The 19933-nt window shown below is 41.9% G+C and overlaps 1 protein-coding gene across 2 annotated transcripts; it reads right to left on the reverse strand.

Annotated features, from left to right (window-relative positions):
- Window positions 1-8391: 8391 nt before the first annotated feature.
- On the reverse strand, window positions 8392-19165 carry Bub3 (BUB3 mitotic checkpoint protein). Of its 2 annotated transcripts, none has more exons than XM_045141543.1 (8): window positions 19065-19165; window positions 18564-18758; window positions 17805-17874; window positions 15948-16099; window positions 13979-14137; window positions 11342-11519; window positions 10884-11100; window positions 8392-8718 (listed from the first exon to the last, which is right to left on the reverse strand). In XM_045141543.1, exons 2-8 carry the CDS (start codon window positions 18756-18758, stop codon window positions 8709-8711), a joined length of 981 nt encoding a protein of 326 aa, XP_044997478.1. In that variant the 5' UTR covers window positions 19065-19165; the 3' UTR covers window positions 8392-8708. The 2 variants fall into 2 exon arrangements, with proteins under 2 accessions (XP_044997478.1, XP_004659326.1); XM_004659269.2 differs by lacking the exon at window positions 8392-8718 and adding an exon at window positions 9016-9932.
- Between the last annotated feature and the right edge of the window lie 768 nt (window positions 19166-19933).

A 19933-nucleotide genomic window follows, 5' to 3' on the forward strand; every position in this document is an offset into this window, starting at 1 on the left:
AAGCGCAATTTTATTAAGATGGATTTTTTTAACATCTGGTAGTGCTCCTAAATGCATATTGTACTCTGAAACCCTACCTACATTCACCTAAACTGAGCTGGGCCCAGAAATGGGGATAAGAGCATCCCCTGAGCTACAGCCTGGCAGAATCCCTCCACAATGCACATTTTAGGGTTTTAATGTACTGAAAGTAAAATAGACTTTCTCCTTGTATCTTCAAAAGGCCCACTTACTTCATAGCATACTTGACAGACCAGATCCAACTTGGCCTTGTGACACACAATGGGGCTGATTTATCTAGTCCCACCCACCACCACTTAGAACACATGGCACAAGGCCTCTCAAGCATCAGCTTCAGAAGCCACCAATGGCATTTCCCTAAGTCAATTTTTACACAAATACCTCCTATTGTTTGGCTGTTGAAGAAAAAAGAAATACAGAAGACAAGGAGCCATATGCCCTTATTACAGACCTTCATGATTACTTCTAACTAGTAGCCAAGAGGAGTCCTTTAATGGCATGATTGTGGTCACATTTGGCCTGTGTAGGGTTATAATCTGAGATTTATATGAGGATCATATGAAAGACCCCTGACAGTTTTGAACAAGTCACTGGCTATTTCCATCAGAATGGCCCTGGCTCCATGTTGAGGCCCTCAGCATTCAGTAAGAGGCATGACTTAAGCACCATATATATATATATATATATATATATATATATATATATATATATATATATATATATATATGATTTATTTGCAAGGAGATAAGGGGAGGCAAAGGAGAGAGAAAAATGGGTATGCCAGGGTCTCTAGCCATTGCAAATGAATTCCAGAAGTATGTACCACTTTGTGCATCTGACTGTGGGTACTGAGGAATCAAATCCAGGTTATTAGGCACTGCAGGCAAGTGCCTTAACAGCTGAGCCGTCTCTCCAGTCCTTAAGCAGCTTTTTAGATCTCAGTTCTTTCACTGTCTGAAGAGTTGAGATAGGCCTCATTCATCATGTTTCAATATAGGTCACAGTTTCCAACTCCTGACCTTTACATTTCTGAAGAACTAATAAAAATAAGATTGACCATAAAAAAAAAAAAAAACTAGTGCCGGGCGTGGTGGCGCACGCCTTTAATCCCAGCACTTGGGAGGCAGAGGTAGGAGGATCGCTGTGAGTTCAAGGCCACCCTGAGACTCCATAGTGAATTCCAGGTCAGCCTGAGCTAGAGTGAAACCCTACCTCGAAAAACCATAAAAAAAAAAAATAATAAGATTGATCCCTTTCTCACAGAAGTAACAATGTCATGCACAGACACCACAGCTCACACACTGGTACAGCTGTCACCCTATCCGACACATCTTCCTCCTCTTGGCAGGGTCCTCTGACGTTACCAGCAAGTGGGGCCTAGTGGAAGCATACGTGCCTCCTTCATCTCGAATCTGCACCTAAGTGCTTACAGTAAGAAGTTCTGCAAAATAACTTCCCCTGACTTATTTCTCTATCTTACCCACTCCACTAAGAGGTGCCCACAGAAGGAAATAATCCTAGCTGGGTCATATGGATTCTGGAGTCCTCTTTCCACTTACCTTTTCTTGTCCCTTCTTCCTATCTCTTTTCCCCTAGGCCTCCTCTTCTTCTTAACTAGTCTCTCTTCTTTGATGTCTTTTTTTGTTCGTGTGTGTGTGTGTGTGTGTGTGTGTGTGTGTAATTGGCTTTAATTAGGGCTGACTGTTAATCATGAGTGGGAGATTGTTCATCAGAGCACATTCAATTTACCAGTGGCAACAACATTGCCAAAAATGTCTCCTACTCCTTGGGGTCATTCCTTTCTTGTATATCTTGCTTTTTTTATTCTTTTTTTTTTTGATTTTTCGAGGTAGGGTCTCACTCCCAGGCTGACCTGGAATTCACTATGTAGTCTCAAGGTGGCCTCAAACTCATAGCGATCCTCCTACCTCTGCCTCCCGAGTGCTGGGATTAAAGGTGTATGCCACCATGCCAGGCTGTTTTGTTTTTTGGGACAAGGTCTCATTCTGTACCCAGGCTGGCCTTAAACTTATGGCCGGCTCTCCTACCTCAGCCTCCAGAGGCTTAAGATTGAAGGCCACCATGACCCATCAGGCACAGCTTGGGCAGCAGGGAGGCACAATTTTTAATAAGAAAATCTTTCTGCCCAAACCTAGAAGCTGAGGTAGGAGGATCACCATGAGTTCAGGGACACCCTGAGCTACAAAGTGAGTTTCATCCAGGTCAGCTTGGGCTAAAGTGAGACGCTGCATCAAAACAAACAAAATCTTTCTGGACTTTGGCTGGCAGCCAGCCAAGTTAATTTTTTTCCATTGAAACTGGGTGTGGTGGTGCACACCTTTAATGCCAGCACTCAGCAGGCAGAGATAGGAGGATTGCCATGAGTTCAAGGCCAACCTGAGATTACATAGTGAATTCCAGGTCAGCCTGGGCTAGAATGAGACCCTACCTCGGAGAAAAAAAAAAAAAAACTAAATGTTGAGCCAGACATGGTGGCACATGTCTGTAATCCCAGCATTCAGGAGGCTGAACCTGAGGCAGAGGCAGAAGGACTGTCTGAAGTTTGAGGCCGGCCTCAGATACATAGTGAAACTCTGACCCAAACATGAGACAGAGAGAAAGATTCGATGTTCAAACTTGGAAACATGGGTAACTAATCAAGTGGTCCAGGTAGCTTTGGTTCATTGTACAGAGCAAAGGTCACTATTACTATTAATATGTTAATGTCTGCAAAGAACTCACTATTCAGGACTTAATTAAGTATAGCCCCTCTGATCTCACTTACTTTTTCTTTGGCCAATTTATCACAAATTCTGTGTTAGTGGGGTCCAAACAAATGCGATGTCTCTTTAACAGTGGCTTGCACCACAAGTTCAGCATGTTTGGATGGAAGATTACTGCAAAGCTAAGCAAGGAAAAGATCGATCCAGCCGGTACTGGTGCACCCTCAACTCAGGCAGTTAAAATGAGCAGACTGCCAAACCGCCAAGTACCCAGCTCTCCGTAGCAGTGCTCATTTGAGACTTCTGCAGGGCACTGGGAAGGCCCATGAACCTTGATGAACAGCCACTGCAACAAAGGGCGACGTGCTGAGAGGCTAGCCACTGGCACACTTGCACACTTGTCCTCCGCTCCCATGATCCCCGCGGGGCTAGAGTCACATGGTTAGAGCAGCGCTCGTCACGGAGTGACAGTGAACACCAAGAGCACTGCCTGGTGCGGCGCACACTGCCTGTGCCAAGCAAAGGCATTTAAGTGGAGAATGCGAATAAGTGCATGCAATGCTAAGGAGTGAAGTAATGAAAGAATTGAAGGCTTTTGTCAGGCAACTCAATAAAAATGTTAGGTCTCAGCAGCAGAGATATGGGTAATATAACACTGAAGACAAATTGGACTCTTTAAGAATACATGGCCGGTACTAAGAAAATCTTCAGAAGCCAAGTATTTTGAGAATTATAAAGTGAAGTTATAACAAGGTCAGGAGTCTAGGCACATAGGTTTTAAATTACTACGATAGCCTGTAACAGTCCTGTATAGGGGACGAAAGGCACTTCCTTACAGTGGCAAAGCAAGCTCGGGTACTTCTGGAATCAGCAGCCATGGTTTGCACAGCTTCTTCAGGCCTGGGCTAACCGCATGTGGTGAGCTTGTGTGGTCGGGGGCGAAAGGGTATTTGTTGGGAAATTAGCTAGTGAAATAAACCATGGGGAAGGGACGTTCGCTTACTTAAGTATGACACTCTGGTACATTAAAGGTCAGGAAAGCATTTCTTTCTCCATCTCTCTATTCAAGACGGGTAATTTGGAAAGTGTTAACACAGTGATGTATGCTCAAGGAAAATAAACCAACAAAATAAAATCAATTGTTTTTCATCTAAAGTAAATTCTGAAGACCAGCTGCCAAATCAAAGGTTATACTAAATGAACAGGCTAACTCCTGTCACAGCCCCCAACTACAGACCTCAGTAAATTACAGCCTCATTTTTCCCTTCAGATTGCTTTTCCTTGCCTCCTCAGCACAGGAAGTGCCTCGCAATGAAGAAGCCAGTGGCCTACAACCACCTCAGGACAAGTTCTGTGGGCATTCTTCAAAAATGAAAGCACTGTTAGGACGCACCACTGATCAAGGGGAACGTGCCTTTGTACTCGTGCTCCCATTGGTATCGGTGGCCACCGGGAGCAGCCGCTCTCTTTTCTCTTAGCGATAGCTCCGAAGCAATGTGGCCAGGTGCCATTTTGAAAGGAAACCACTCTAACTAGCCCTAATAGCTTAAGTCAGTGCTTCCCCAAGTGAAAGATGGGCTGCCCAGGGACATTTCCAAGGCTGGGGTGGGGAAGTCAGAGACTCATGAAACTCAGCTGTTTGCTTCCCTCGGACAACAGTGTGACATGTTACTACTACACCCTCATCTGCTGGGAGCCATGAGCACATTCATGCTTCCCTGGGTAGTTAGGCTGTGTCGTTTTCACCTCTGAAAGACCCAACAAGCCAAACTGCCATTCCTTTCATGATGGGGGCTGAGTTAAGGGTCACTTGGCTCAGCCACTGCACCACAAAACCTGCTGCTGCCACCTCCTCAGAGCTGTTCCTTCCCTTCAGCCTCATTTTATCAGTGCCCGATGTTGAATGGGAACCAGCTGATTCTGGGATAAATGATACTATATACGTATGCAAACCTTGAAAAATTCAAGATGTATCTTGTATGAGCATAAACATAAAAGTATAGGATACTAAATAAACATGAAAAGTAGGAATGGGGTGAGAAAGAAATAAAATGGGCTTCTAATGTCTTATAATGGAGATAAAATATTGAACATTTTAAAATCTAGATGGTAGTTTACAGATGTGATTTTTTTACTACTCAAAATAGTTCAGACTTTCAAATATACTGGCGTATGATAACTAGTAATCCAGTAATTATCTAAGGATGACACTAACTTATGCAAAAGAATTAAGTCAGCTGAACAATTCAATATCCGATTTTTTGTCAGTGTTGGTCTAACCCAGGGCCTCACACACATAAGACAAGTACCCTACCACTGAGGCACACTCCCAGCCTGGTTCCAATTGTTTTTCATCCAGAAAGCAGGGCTTTGCTAGTCACTGTTTGGTGCATCTTGCTAAATACCTTACATACTTGTTCATACCTCTATAAGCTAAACATTACCATCTTATTACAGATGGGGGAACTATGAGAAATTAATTTGGCTAATAATGCAAGGAATTAAGCACTAAAGTCAGATTACAAAGGAAGAAAAGGCTCAGCTCCAAGACTGGCTGACCCAATACACTAACGCCACGCAATGACGGGTCACAGCATGGAAAAGGCTGCACCGCATACGGGTGTGAGGTACCCTCCTCGCCCAAAGTACTAACCACAAGGTTCGAGCAGGTAGCTTCCCTGGCACACAGGTTGCCTCAGTGCCTGTGCTTTCAGTGACTTTAGACTTCAGAGTAATCCCCTAGCAACTGCTTCCTGTATTGTAGCAATAAGAATAAATGGGGATGGAGAGAGGTCATAGCAGTTAAGGCACCTGCCAGCAAAGCAAAAACCCAAGTTCAATACTCATGTGGGTACATAAAGCCAAAGGCACAAGGTGGTACAGGCATCTGGAGTTTGTTAGTAGTGGGTAGAGGCCCTGACACACCCATTCTTTATCTGCCTTTCTCTCTCTCTCATACATATTCTTTTTAATGGCTGCCCAAATTCTTTAGAAGAAAATATGAAAAAAGAAAGAAAATACAGTAGCTAGACCTGGTGCTGCAGGCCTGTAATCTCAGTTAATCAAGAGCTGAGGCAGGACCCCAACTTAAAAGGCCAGTCTGGGCAATTTAAACATTCTATCTCAAAATGAAAAAAAATATTGGAGCCAGGCATGGTATGGTGGCACATGCCTTTCATCCCAGCACTTGGGAGGCAGAGGTAGGATTGCCATCCTGAGACTACATAGTGAATTCCAGGTCATCCTGGGCTAGAGCTAGACCCTACCTAAAAAAAAAAAAAAAAAAAAAAAAAAGCAGAGGGCTTGGGAGGCAGCTCAGTGGTGGAAGACTTGCCTTACTACACCTGACAACCTGGGTTCAATTCGCAGTACTTAAAAGGAGTGGAGCGAGAAGTGAGGGATAGCTCAGTAGCGGAGCAAATGCCCAGCATGTGCAAGGCCTCAGCTCAAGGCACATGACACATGGTCGGTGACACCCTACAGTACTGCAGCACGCCCACTACTCGTACACCCCACTACTCGTACACCCCGCTATTCAGGATGGAGCTATAGCGAAAATCTGGGCCCTGACATTTGTTCCTTTCATCATACAATTCGACAGCCAGTAGAAACAAGACAATTATGGGCAAATGTTCCTAAGTGCATTAAGCCTCATGGACAGCACTAATGGCCCCACTGTGACTCACGAACATCCCAGCCTCAGGCAGAGGTAGACCTATAGCGCTTCGCAGTGAACAGTCAACAGAGCAAGAGCCCATGCAAGAAGCCGAGGACTCACAAGTGTCACCATCCATGTGACAGCTAGGGTACAAATAGGAAGTCACTGTCTTCTGTCCACACCATGGGATAGCTGATCTCATCCACTTACCAAGACTCCAAGTAAAGGGAAGGCCCATTGTCCAGAACAGTGGCCCCCTGACATCTTGATTTCTATGAAATTACTGAAAGGAGGTGAGAAGTGCTGGAAGACTCAGCAATGGCATGACAGAGGGAGGGTTGGTTTTGTTTCTTACATCCAGTAAGATACTGAGCTGTTTCTACAAATAACAGTGGTAATGCACTTGGTATACAAGAGGAGTCAGAAGAAAAGGACATACATGTACATACCAAATATGATACATGCAGAAACATACGAGCACATGCCAGATGTACCACATACAGAAAGGGAATGGCCTATTATGTTGACCTGTGCTCCGGATTGCAATTCGAAATGTTAATTACTTGGATCGCAGCTAAAATATTTGAAATTCACTGCTCTAGAAGACATTGTAGAAGGATTTAGCAAAGAAAGTGACTTAAGACTGCAGTATTTACCCAGAAAACCCTGGGAACAGTAGCAGTAGGAAGAAAACAAGAGATACGTAAAAGTATATGGACAAACCAATAAAAATATCAAGGTAGGGCTGGAGAGATGGCTTAGCAGTTAAGCACTTGCCTGTGAAGCCTAAGGGCCCTGGTTGGAGGCTCAATTCCCCAGTATCCACGTTAGCCAGATACACAAGAGGGTGCACGTGTCATTTGCAGTAGCTGGAGGCCCTGGTGCACATATTCTCTCTCTCTCTGCCTCTTTGTCTATCACTTTCAAATAAATAAATGAAAATAAACCAAAAAAATTAAATAAATAAATAAATATATATATATATATATATATATATATATATATATATATATATATATATATATATCAAGATAACTACACTGGGAAATGGTAAAGGTGGCTGTAGTAATAAATAGGCAGTTGTGAGAAGCTAGTTAAGTAGTTAGTATGCAGGAGAGGGGGGACACATTGGCTTCAAAGACAAGGAGTCAGGTGTTGGTGGTACACACCTTTAATCCCAGCCCTTGGGAGAGGTAGGAGGATCACTGTGAATTCAAGGCCACCCTGACACTGCATAGTGAATTCCAGGTCAGCCTGGGCTAGAGTGAGACCCTACCTCCAAAAACCAAAAAAAAAAAAAAAAAAGTGTACAAACTGAACATGGTGGCACAAGCCTTTAGTCCCAGCACTCGGGAGGCAGAAATAAGAGGATCACTGTGAGTTTGAGGCCACCCTGAGATTTGAATTCCAGGTCAACCTGGGCTAGAGCAAAACCCTACTTTGGAAGGGGAAAAAACAGGTTTACAGCATTTTAATTTTGTCATCTTTAATAATTTAAGTTTATGCTGCTTTACTCTCAACCAAGTGGTTATAAATAATCACACTAAAGAACCAATACCACCCATTAATTTCTGGCCATTACAGTATTTACCATCCCAAGGGCCGGGCCTCTCTTGCTTCTCCACATGCAGATCACTTCATTGGCACAGGTATGTACCAGCCAAGTAAGCACTATGGCACTGGCATCATCATGAGAGCATCATGACCAAGGCACCCAGAGGCTGTGATTCTGTGCCCATCCTGAGGGAAGCTGCAGAGATGGCTCAAAGGCCCTGCTGATCTCAGAGATGGCACCAAGGAAATGGCTCAACTCCAACCTATCACTTTATCCAAGAATGAATCCCCAGCATACAAGAGTAGACATAATCATACAAGGCAGAGTAGATTTAAAGGTGAAATGTCCTCAACATGCCCTTAATGAAGAGCATTTTGCTTACAAGCCTTTTTATGTAGTAAATTACATTATCAATATTTTAAAAACATCCAACATTTCAGAGTTCTGTATTTCTGCTTTATTAATAGACGACAGGGACGTAACAGATGTAGAATGTGTTACAAAGAAGCCGCTCATCAAGAGCAAGCAGGCTTGCTCGGGGACAACAGGGGATTCTTCAGAAGACTGTACAAGGACAGACTCCCCATCCTGAGCCAAATGTTTGAGTCCACAGACAAATTTATGACAGAAAACAAAGAAATCCACACTAAATAACATATCCACAAAAACTATAACCATCCCCAAAGGTTATAAGCATGTGTTTGTAGGAAGCAACAAAGCTTTCCCCAGAGAACCCGCTTTCACCAGAGGATTAGGTGGACCTGCAATGAAGAAAATACATTTCAAATGATTCATTCAGACTTAACACGAAATTTTCATGAAATAATTAAAAAATGACAAAAAAAACTAGCAAAAGAAATTTTTAAAAATAAATGATAAAAAAAGTAAATTTCAGTAAAGGTCTATGTCTTACTCAGAAACATACATCTGCAAATAAGATAGAAAGTTTGACCACAAAAACATGACTTCTAACTACCTAAAATAGGCCAAGCTAAGTTCATGTTCTGTTGTAATGCATTACATCAAAATGAATCTCATTCTTACTATAATTTTTTTTCTTTTTAACCTTAATCACCAGCGGCTGGACAACTGAAATGGACATGAGAACTACATAAATGTCAGAGAAATATGTAAACCTCATTAATGTTTCCAAAAATTCATTTAGAGATAGAAACAGGTCCAAATAGATGCCTGTCTAAATGTGCTGCAATTACGTTACAATTATTTTTCCAAATACACAGCTATGCTCTGTCTTTTCTCAGCTCATTACTGACCCAAACAATTTGCCCTTCTGGGATCAATTGTTTGCTAATAAATAATTGTTTACAGTCACAAAATGATGTTAGGAGGTTTTCTTATTAGTTTTCCTTCTGCACCCTAATAAGATTGAAAACTAGCTGATTCCCAAGAGTCTAACCTCAACCTTGCTTTGTTTAACAGCCCAGGAAATGATGAACCATCTGCTTCAGAAAATAATGGACAGCCAAGAGGAAATATTGTTTAATTGTAGATTAACCTCCTCATGAAGCAGTCTGAAGCAGCTTTCGAATTAGCAACTATCACCAGCAAAAGAAATCAATGGCTCAAGAGCCTTTTCCTCTACCATTTCCAGTCCAGAAAGAATGCAAAGGGTTTTTATTACAACTATTTATTTACAAACATTTATCTCCACAGCAGAAACAAGAATCAAGGTCAAAACTGACTCTCAAAAGTACAATCACTGCCCTCAAGTTGTTTGCCCAAATACCTTCAATACAGCAAACCATCAAACCACCTCATGCACATAAGAAAAGTGTTTATTAAAAAAAATTAATAAAAACTTATTTCCATTATTTTCAGGTTCTTATAATATTAAGTTAGTATTTCCCTGGTTTCTTTGTTAATAGTAATAAATCCACCATTGGGGAGTACGAATTGTTTTATTATCATCAACATGGCACTTAAGTAAATGAAATCTTGTCAAGTACATGGTGACCTACAAGTTCAAAAGAAAAAAAGAACAGCATGAGATCAAAATGGCCAGCCAGGACAAGATACAAAAGTGACAGATTAAATGCAAACACAGCCCTCTATCCAAAAGGTTTCACACTCTACAACTTTCGAAATCTGTAACTGGAAACATGACACTGAAAATTTAATATTTTTCCCCTTGGGGGCCTAACAAATTTATCAAGGGTACCATATTCATTTTAATTCAAAAAATATGAGAATCCTACAAACAGTCACAAAGTCCACAAATTGTTATGAGTACTTCCTTCCAGGGCCTGGGAACACAGAGCCAGGAAACAGGACAAAGACACGTGAGTAGGCATTCTATTGTGTAATATGTGCCCAGTAATAAATTGGTATTTGCCCCACTGGTTTCAAAAAATGTAGGTGGTGGTTCCCCCTCAGGCAATGGTTACAACCTACAGCCAAAGACATCTATGAACATCTCACAGCTAAGGAAGTTTGCTATTCTAGGCAAGGCCAGATTATTGCTCTGGATTTCCAATAAGACCTGAAGGTCATTCATTTTGTGTAAGTATTACAGAAACAATCTCTGTGGAGAGGAAGATTTTGGGCAGTTCAAATTCTTAAATATCTTAAATAGAATTTACTAAAATAAATTATTCTTGAATTCCTCAACTTAATTTTGAAGCAATGAGCTAGTAATAACTCCAGAGATTCAAATAATAGAGCCTATTCAAGGAGAATGAGAGTTTGACATTCTTCTCTACAAAACAACTAGGCACAATTTTATCCATCAGACGTCTATCAACCTACGGATATTGAAAGCTTGGGAGAACAAGATAAAATCAACTCCAACCCTACAGCCAGCTGTAATATCGAGCAGGCATCAACAATGCTATTCATGAATTTAGAAAAATTAATAAGTCCTGGGTTGAATGCAAGAAAAGCTCAAATACAGGTGAAGCATACTCACTTGGGTTTTGTTTCTGCATCTGTCACTTGGCGAATGAAGATACCATCTTCGGGATGCTCCGTGTCATCCATTTCATACATATATGATGATGCTATTGCAAGCGTAGTCCCATCATTGCTGAAGGCTAGGGAGGCGATGCTGGTGGGGTACCGGTGGAACTGGCACAGTCGCTTTTTGTTAAATGGATCCCAAATATTTACAAAGCCATCAGAACCACCTGAAAGTCATTTCAAAATACTTTAAATGGTCCTTAGTGTCAGGTACAGAAATATTATCTTAACAAGCAGCAAAGTTTTTAAGGTCGTAGACGTTACATTTCCCCAAGAATTACTGTACCAGGATTTTGTTTCATATTTTCCAAACAAGCACAAATTTTAAAAAATGATTCTGCCTAAGCATGAATGGGATGGATATAAGCTTGCATGTATGGTACAGGTAAGCATGCTGCCATACTTTACCTGTGGCAAATGTATTGTGGACATTGTGAAAGGAAATGGCATTGACTGGGTAGATCTGCTCAATGTTGTTCTCTTTGAGTCTGTGGCACTTGAAGGCGTACTTCTTCTTCTGCACCTCAGGGCTCGGGTCCAAGTACTCAACTGCCACTCGGCCCTCAATAGAGCTTAATACATAACCCTGCCACAGGAAAACAGAGGACAAAAATGGCAAAATCCACTCTTCAGAAACAAGGCACTGGTTTCCAAATACCAATAACAGATAACTGTTTCAGAAATGAAGTTCACTCAGGTTCTCATGAATTATTTAAGCTTTACTGACATAGTTAGACAAGTCTGTAAATTAAAATTAAGAGCATTAACACCATTTTATTTTTCCTCATAGTTAAAACATATTTTCTGTTTTACAGCTTCTTCCTTCATTGGCACATCAATAATCCACAACTGGAACACCAAATCTACTCTCAGTTGTTCCACCTTTTGCATTTACTACAGCTACTTATACCACCATAGACTTTCACAAACAGTCAAAGTGGTTCACCATTTCAAACCTTTTTTCATCTTTCCTTGAAATAACATGCTAAGAACAAGAAACAGATAGTATGCTGAATATGAAGTTTATGTTTTATATATTAAATTTAGTCCTTCAAGATATAAAAGGTATTCCTAAAGGGTGTTCATAGAGAAAAAAAAATCAGGCTCCTGCTGCAACTGCATATGGCTGTGGGGGTCAAGCTGTGGCGCCACATTATGCACTTGCACATAATTGGGGCCACTCTGCCTGCCACAGTGGCACCCTTAACCACAAGCCACATCACAAAAAAAAAAAAAAAAAAAAATCAGTAAAACCTCTTTTTAAACTTCTATTATAAAGTAGGCACAATTCTACCAAAAAAAATTAAGAAACTCATTCTTTAGGCTGGGCATGGTGGCACAAGCCTTTAATGCCAGCACTCAGCGGGCAAGGGATAATATGATTGCTGAGTTCAAGGCCAACCTGGGACTACTGAGTGAGTGCCAGGTCAGCCTGGGCTAGAGTAAGACCCTACCTCAAAAAAAAAAAAAAAAATTAAAACCCTCATTCTTTTTTTCAATATTTGTATTTACTTATTTTCAAGGAAAGAAAGAGAAAGGAGTGCACCAGAGCCTCCTGTCACTGCAAACGAGCTTCAGACACTTTGTGGATCTGGCTTTACATGGATACTGGGGATCTGAATCTGGCCCAGCATGCTTTGCAAGAAAGAACCTTCAACTACTGAGCCATCTCCCCAGCCCCTACAAAAAAATCTTACAGATACAAAAAAAATGACTTTTTGTGGGCCAGGTGTGGTGGCACACACCTTTAATCCCAGCACTTGGGAGGCAGAGATAGGAAGATCACTGTGAGTTCGAGGCTACCCTGAGACTACATAGTGAATTCCAGGTCAGCCTGGGTTAGAGCGAAACCCTACCTCAAAAAACAAAACAAACAAAAAATTTGCCATGCAAGCATATTTCAATCACATATTTAAATCCCTTTAAGTCTTGCTACCTTCATTTTCCTTGTTGTCAGTGGGCAGTTACCATGTCCTGACAGAGGTTCTAGACCTGAGAACTGACTGAAGTGCTTCACACTCCACCGGCATTCAAGGACATCCACAATTCCCAATGTACCCTGGTCACAGTAACATTGCCTCTGACAACTTTCTATAGCAGCTAACCAACCACACAACCAACTCCCCTTACAACGGTTTTTGGAGACATGATCTCACTGCATAGCCCAGACTAGCCTTGAATTTCTGGATCCTCTTGCCTCAGACCCGGAAGTGCGAGCATTCAAGAGCACACCTCCATGGCCAGCCTCCCCTTTACAACTTTGGAGCTCACTAATGAACAAGTAGCAATGGAAGGAGACAAGCTTACACTTCAAAAGTTAGGTAACCATAGGAAGTGCACTGCCTAACCTCAGTGGAATTGTTTATTAAAAATAAAAAGGTCAAAATTCTATCATCAGGTGAGAAAAACACCTCTACTAGGGTTAAAAATTCAAAAAAGGAAGCCAGGCATGGTGATACATACCCAATCCCAACACTGGGGAAGCACAGGCAGGAGGATTACAAGATTGAGAGCAGCCTGAGCAATACAGCAACATTGTCTCAGGGGAGAAAAGGGGCAAAAAACAAAAATGGTAAATTCTGTAAATATCAAATTCCAAATTTGCCAGACATGGTGGTGCACGCCTTTAATCCCAGCACTCAGGAGGCATAAGCAGGACTGCTGTGAGTTCGAGAACAGCCTGAGACTACATAGTGAATTCCAGGTCAGCCTAGGGTAGAGTGAGACCCTACCTCACACACACACACAAAAAGACAAGGAAATATCACAAACAAGCTTTAATTCCCTGTGCAAAACATTCCAGCTGTTGTATACTTACCAAGCATCCCACACCAGCATCAGTGAAAATAAACCCATTATTCAAACCACTTAGGCAGTCCTGTGCACATCAACTAACCTCTCTGAACATCAACAGTTTCTCTAAAATGGGGCTAACTCATTTCCTTTTAACATGAAGTTGTCAAAAATAGTAGAGAATATAACTAACAGCAAATTCTAAGTTACGACTACATCGAATTCCAGCCACAGGGGTGGGAAGATCAGTACCTGCTTGTTGGGAAAGGCCCGGATGCAGCGGGTCTGGTACTTGAGGCTGGACTCCCTGCGCTGCTGCACATAGCCCATGTTCCGTAAGTCCCACACCAACACCCTGCGGCCTGCCGTGCCGACAATCAGCCGGTCTCCGGAAACGGACAGTGTGTACACCTTTTGGAGAGGAGACATCAAAACTTGCTAAAATCATCTACTTCCTGAAAATGGCATCATGCCCCCAAAGTCCATCTAATCCTAAAAGATTAGTTGAGTAGGTTCTCAAACACAACTATCAATATTTAGATATCATGTTTGATATTCAAGAAGTTGTTCATTTTTAGGGTGAAAATTCTTTAAAGTATTTTATTCCCTAAAAGTATCTATCCTTTACAATAAATCACAAAATTTTCTGCAAGCAAATCATTTCAATGATTTATTTATAAATAGTGTTATAGGCACCAAATCCAATTCCTGATCATAAAGTTTTTTCTATTAAAATCTAGATTTCAGGTCCACAACCAAGGCTTTTTCTTTCAACCCAGGAGAACCACTATAAAAAAAAAAAAAAAAGATAGGCCCCATGATAATTAAATCATGTGGCTGAAAATTACTAGTATGTTAACTACAGGTCACCAGCAAAGAAACAAGTTAGGTTACAATGCAATGCCCAACAGCAGTCACTACAATCTAACTTTAACATAACCAAAGAAAAAATAAAAGTTTAAAAAACTGAAATATTAAATGCTCAAATTTAAATGAGGAATATTGTAAACTTTATTCAGAAAGTCAAATGTCTTTGAAACAAAATTAAAATTAACCTAAGATGTATGATGTATCAAACTTAAAAAAATACAAAATCCAGAAGAGATTTATAATGGTACAATCGTTATCAGAAATTTTACCTTAAATCTCTACTATACAAGTGACACATAAGCAAGCTTCAATAGTGCTTTCTATCCCCACTGATCATAAATCAAGAGAAACCACTGTCATGCTACTGACTAGGTATATACATTTATCAAAGAAAGTATTAAAAAAAGTGACATAATGAACCTTGCTGAACCAATAAGCAGCTTGATTCAGTGTGGCTGTCCATTCTATGATATTCTGTCAGCAATCTATCACCGTTCTTAACACGCTGCACACAACCATAAATCAAAACTAGAAACAATGCAATTATTTTATTCTGAACAAAGGTCTTGCCAGAAGTAGATTCGACTATGATGTCACAAAAATAATGGCTCTTTGGATGCACCACTGTATATAATGATGGCTAACAGGAACGGAATAGTATATTTACTCTGAGGAAATAGGCTCAGGTTCAAGTGAAGGATATCCTTAAACTGCTGAAACAATCAATCTTGAAAATTACCTACCACCTGGTAAAGTCTAATGAGGATACAGCGAGAATGCTCAAATGCAGTCTTATCACACAGATTAAAAGGCTGGAATAATACACATAGTTTCAGTTTTAAAAGGCCCCATTTACTAAGAGCTTTCAAACTCTATCTGCTAATATTTAAATGCACATAACAGTAAAAGTGCCAGAGCAAATAGAAGCTCTTTCTCACTCTCACCCTCAACTGTCAATTCAAATGAATCCTTGAGTCACAAATGAAAATGAGTGATGCTCTATCCCATTTTCAGGTTTGGGCATGTCAAACCCAACTTAAGACAATCGAACAGTCTTTGTTAAATGACTTCTCTTGAAAAGGCAGTGAGTTGCTTCTCTGTGCGGAGAATTAAAGCATTAACAATGCATGGAAGCAGGTTCACTTAAGCTCATGCTCTCCAGTACAATGACAGGAAAAGATGACCAAAATTCAAAAGTTAATTACCTTTGCACTGAAATACTTCTATGTAGTTGGGTTTCTAATACAGACTGTCAACGCTCAGCCTCTAAATTCAGCAGCATAGTAATCAATACACACCAAAACACATTACTGTAGGGACCTTAACCCCCGATGAACTAAAAAAATCCTACCTTTTCAGGCTGAGAGAAGGTCCCGGCATTACAAGGGCTTCTAGGATCCCATAATTTAACTGTCTGATCCCAGCTTCCAGTAACCATCACATTCACTTCCGGACAGTATTCAACACATCTGATAGGGGCATCATGGGTTCCAACAATATTTTCTATAGAGGAAGGGGGAAAAAAAAACACTTAGCTTTACTAACTCAACTAAACAGACTCACATCAACTCACACAAACTAAAAGGACATGCAGCTGTAATACATCTCTTTCATTCAACTCATAGAAATGTCTGCATATACAACAATCTCTCACTGACTAGAAAGTCTTCCATTTCTCTCTATTCACCTTACACTGCATGTAACAAGGCTGCCTTGAATTTCAAACTGCATTAAAATTGTGGCATGTTTAATGACTTCCTCACTTGCTTCTAGATTTTATAAGGAGCCTTGTTTAATTCTATACCACTCTGAGCAAAGTTTAATTACTTAAGTATTCAAGAAATACCTGGTGAGGGGTAGGAGAGATTGCTTAGTGGTTAAGGTGCTTGTCAGCAAAGCCGAAGGACCCAGGTTCGATTACCCAGTATCCATATAAAGCCAGATGTGCAAGTTGGCATATGCATGTGGATTTCATTTGCAGTGGCTATAGGCCCTGATGTGCCCATTCTCTCCCTCCCTCCCTCCTCCTCCCACCCTCTCTCTCTCTGTCAATCTGCATCTTTCTTTCTCAAATAAATAATATATTTTTAAAAAGAAAAGAAATACCTGTTGAATGAACAAATAAGTCCACAACTCTGATCTCCTGTACCTTTGCAACTTAAACATTAAACCAATGCTTTGAAGAAACTTATTGATACAGTTACAGGTTTTGAGAGCTAGGAGTAACGACTATGGATTATTTCACTTGGTTTTCAGAGTAGTTAAGATTTTATTTGTTCATTCAGTTAACACCTACTAAATTATTATATGTCAAAACCCATGTGACCTAAAGATTTACAGATGAGTAATGTAAGACTGGGGATATAGCTCAGTGAAAGAGTGCTTGCCTACCATGCGTGTGTTACCTAAATGACTTTCATATAAAAGCCTCCTATGATTATACATTTACTTTTGTATTGTTTAAAACAGGGTCTCACATCCCAGGCTTGTCTCGAACTGCTTTGTATCTGAGGATGGCCTTGAACTTCTATTTCTCCTGCCTCCACTTCCCAAGTGAAGTGTGTGCTGCTGTACCAAGCTGGGACGAGTTTTTTGATAAGTACATATAACCCTCTATCCACCTTCCCATTGAGCAATTCAGTCTCTATGTAGTTACATCTCTGTACCCTGCCATCTCCAAATGCTTATACATCCAATTAAGACACACAAATGCTCACAAAGCTCTGTGCAGTTGGGTTCCATTCCAATTTCTGGGTCTCACACAAATTTTCTTTACAAATGTAACTCAAACCTATTCAATAGCTAGGTAAACCAGAAGATTAATATAAACACAATATTTTATTATGCTCTATTTCGTAATGTACTTTTCAGCTTAAAGTGAATTAGCTTATGAAGAGACAAACCTGAAAGGGCAAATGATTTTGGGAAATCCTAATGAAGTACAGACCACTACTGGAGTCAATCCACTTCTAAGAAGGTGGTAAAGGTCAAAGGTTAAGTCATTTCATTGAAATACCAGGACGGCATCAAAATGGGGTACCCTTGCAAGACTACACGGATGGTTTGTGGTAACTTCAGTCATCATTCGAGTTTTAAAAAACACTTTTCACTTGCATCTAAACACGTTAGTAACTAAGCAAGTCAGCCACTACTTTTCCAAGAATAAACACGCATATCCTAATAAACTGAGAAAAAAATGTAATATTACCTTGATCAGTGTTCAAATCATGCATTTTCAACTGGTGGTCTAATCCTCCACTCCAGGCATGTGTTGGATCCTACAAAGTAAAGTTTCAAACCATTTAGTTGCAGAGTTTTAGAAAGCATATTAAAAGTGCTATTTCTACAGCCAACTGTTCAGGCTAGATTCAAGGTAACATACATTTACGGTCATCATAAACCAATAAAGCAAGTGAGTAGTCACAGTAAACTAAATTAAGGACCTGGCGTGGTGGCGCACGCAGAGGTAGCAGGATTACTGTAAATTGGAGGCCAGTATGGACTAGAGTGAGATTCAGGTCAGCCTGGGCTAGAGTGAATAAAACCAAGACAATAAAAAAAATTTTTTTTTTCAATAACAAAGAATAAATTGAGGGAGGGCTGCTTTATCCTGGTCACACCAGCAGCTGAAAGTAAACAACCATCCTTTGCAAATGTTCCTTTTAACAAGGTGGCTAAATTAGTCTTGCTGCAAATTTCAAATACAATTATCTTATATTCAGAAAGTTTGCGTAAGTTTGAACTTGAAATGGGAGATTGAGGTTCCCACGTTTGTTCACCCAACACTATGGAATTTAAAAAAAAGAAAGAAAGACATTTTTGGGGGGGGTGGGGTCTCAATCTGTGTCAAGGCATAAATTCCAGAACAGTTATAGAACTGCCCAAATAACTATCCTAAGCCGTGCACGGTAGGGGTGCTGCTAACTCAGCAAGGAGGCTGGGGCAGAAAGCAAGCGAGGCCACCTACGTAGAAGGCGCAGTCCAGGACGGCGCCCGTGTGCTGGTACTTGAGCCGCATGGAGTTGGCGGGCACATCGTACAGGCGCACGGACGTGTCCCACGAAGACACCAGCAGGAACTGGGAGGTGTTGGGGCTGAACTTCACCGAAGAGATGCCATCCTCGGGGGGCTGGTTCAGCTTGAACTCATTAGACCCGGTCATCTGCAGGACAAAGGTCCAGTCAGGAGTCCCTAAGGGACCCAGGCTGGACACGGTGACCACCGGGGAGGGTCAAGCCCGGGAGGAACAGGCCGCCCCAGGCGGGGGTCTGCGCCTGCGCAGAACCCACCCCGGTCCCGCCCGCCGCAGACCCGGGCCGCACAGAGGCCCGCGCCGCCCGCGCCCGACCCTCGGCGCCCGCCCCAGCCGCCTTCCTCCCCTTCCCCTCGACCCCAGATCAAGGGAGAACCAACACAGCGAACCGGGCCGGCGGAGGACGATTCCGCCAGCCGCAGGCCCGAACGCTACCTCGACTCTTCTCCGAAGCCACGTTCCAGCAGCTCACCGCCACCCCGTCGCTTCCCCCGGAGCACTCGCAGGCTGTGCGGAGGAGGCGGAGAGGAAGCTCCGGACCAGGTCTGCTATTGGCTGGTTTCAAACGCCAACGGCTTAGTCTAGGCACCTGATTGGTCCGCTCACCTGCCAGCGTCGGTCGACACCGCCATCCTGTTCCGGCTCAAAGGGAAACCGCGGGGGTTTTCCGATCACGTGGTCTTCTATGCTCTGCACGCTGGGGCCGTGAGCTTGACACTCGAGAGCTGTCCGAGGGGAAACTACAACTCCCAAGAGTCGTCGCCTCAACCTGGCGCTCACACCCTCCCACCCTTGCGTGCTGCTCGCTGGGAAATGTAGTCTTCCCTGGGGCGCGGCCCTGCTTGTCCACTGAATACGAGGCGGGAAATGTGGTTTTTTCCCAGCTCAGCTCGTGGCATCATCCCCCTCGCACCCCCACCCTCAGTCTCCCAGACACAGAATCCCGTTTTGGATAGTCCTCTTACAGAACCAAATTATTCTCTATCTAGGCGTGCGCACGCCCTTAAGACGAACCAGAAGTTGAAGTACTGAAGGAAATATTCCTCCTCAACTGCACTGTTTGCCTTCCTTTTTCCTCTCTCGTTTTGCTGAGGTTTCTACCCATGAGCCAGAGTCTCATTTCCTTTGTCTTAATTTCCACTTAACTCATAAAAATGGATCCATATTTTTATTATGTTTTATTTCTCCACCTCATCTTCCCTTATTTTCTGAAGGTTCCCCACATGCCAGGCCTGGAAAGAGGCTCTGGGAATATGTAGTTAACTCGACCAGTCCAGCCAAAAGGGTAAACTGACTAGGAAAAA

This window comes from Jaculus jaculus, chromosome 1, assembly GCF_020740685.1.
Source record: "Jaculus jaculus isolate mJacJac1 chromosome 1, mJacJac1.mat.Y.cur, whole genome shotgun sequence".
Classification (NCBI taxonomy): domain Eukaryota; kingdom Metazoa; phylum Chordata; class Mammalia; order Rodentia; family Dipodidae; genus Jaculus; species Jaculus jaculus.

Excerpts from the sequence above, each read along its gene's own strand:
- Bub3 (XM_004659269.2), bottom strand. The coding sequence starts at position 18,758 with ATGACCGGGTCTAATGAGTTCAAGCTGAACCAGCCCCCCGAGGATGGC. Across the intron at positions 17,875-18,563 it reads TCCTGGACTGCGCCTTCTAC|GATCCAACACATGCCTGGAG; the intron begins GTAGGTGGCCTC and ends TTTACTTTGTAG. Across the intron at positions 11,101-11,341 it reads CCACAATACATTTGCCACAG|GTGGTTCTGATGGCTTTGTA; the intron begins GTAAAGTATGGC and ends AATGACTTTCAG.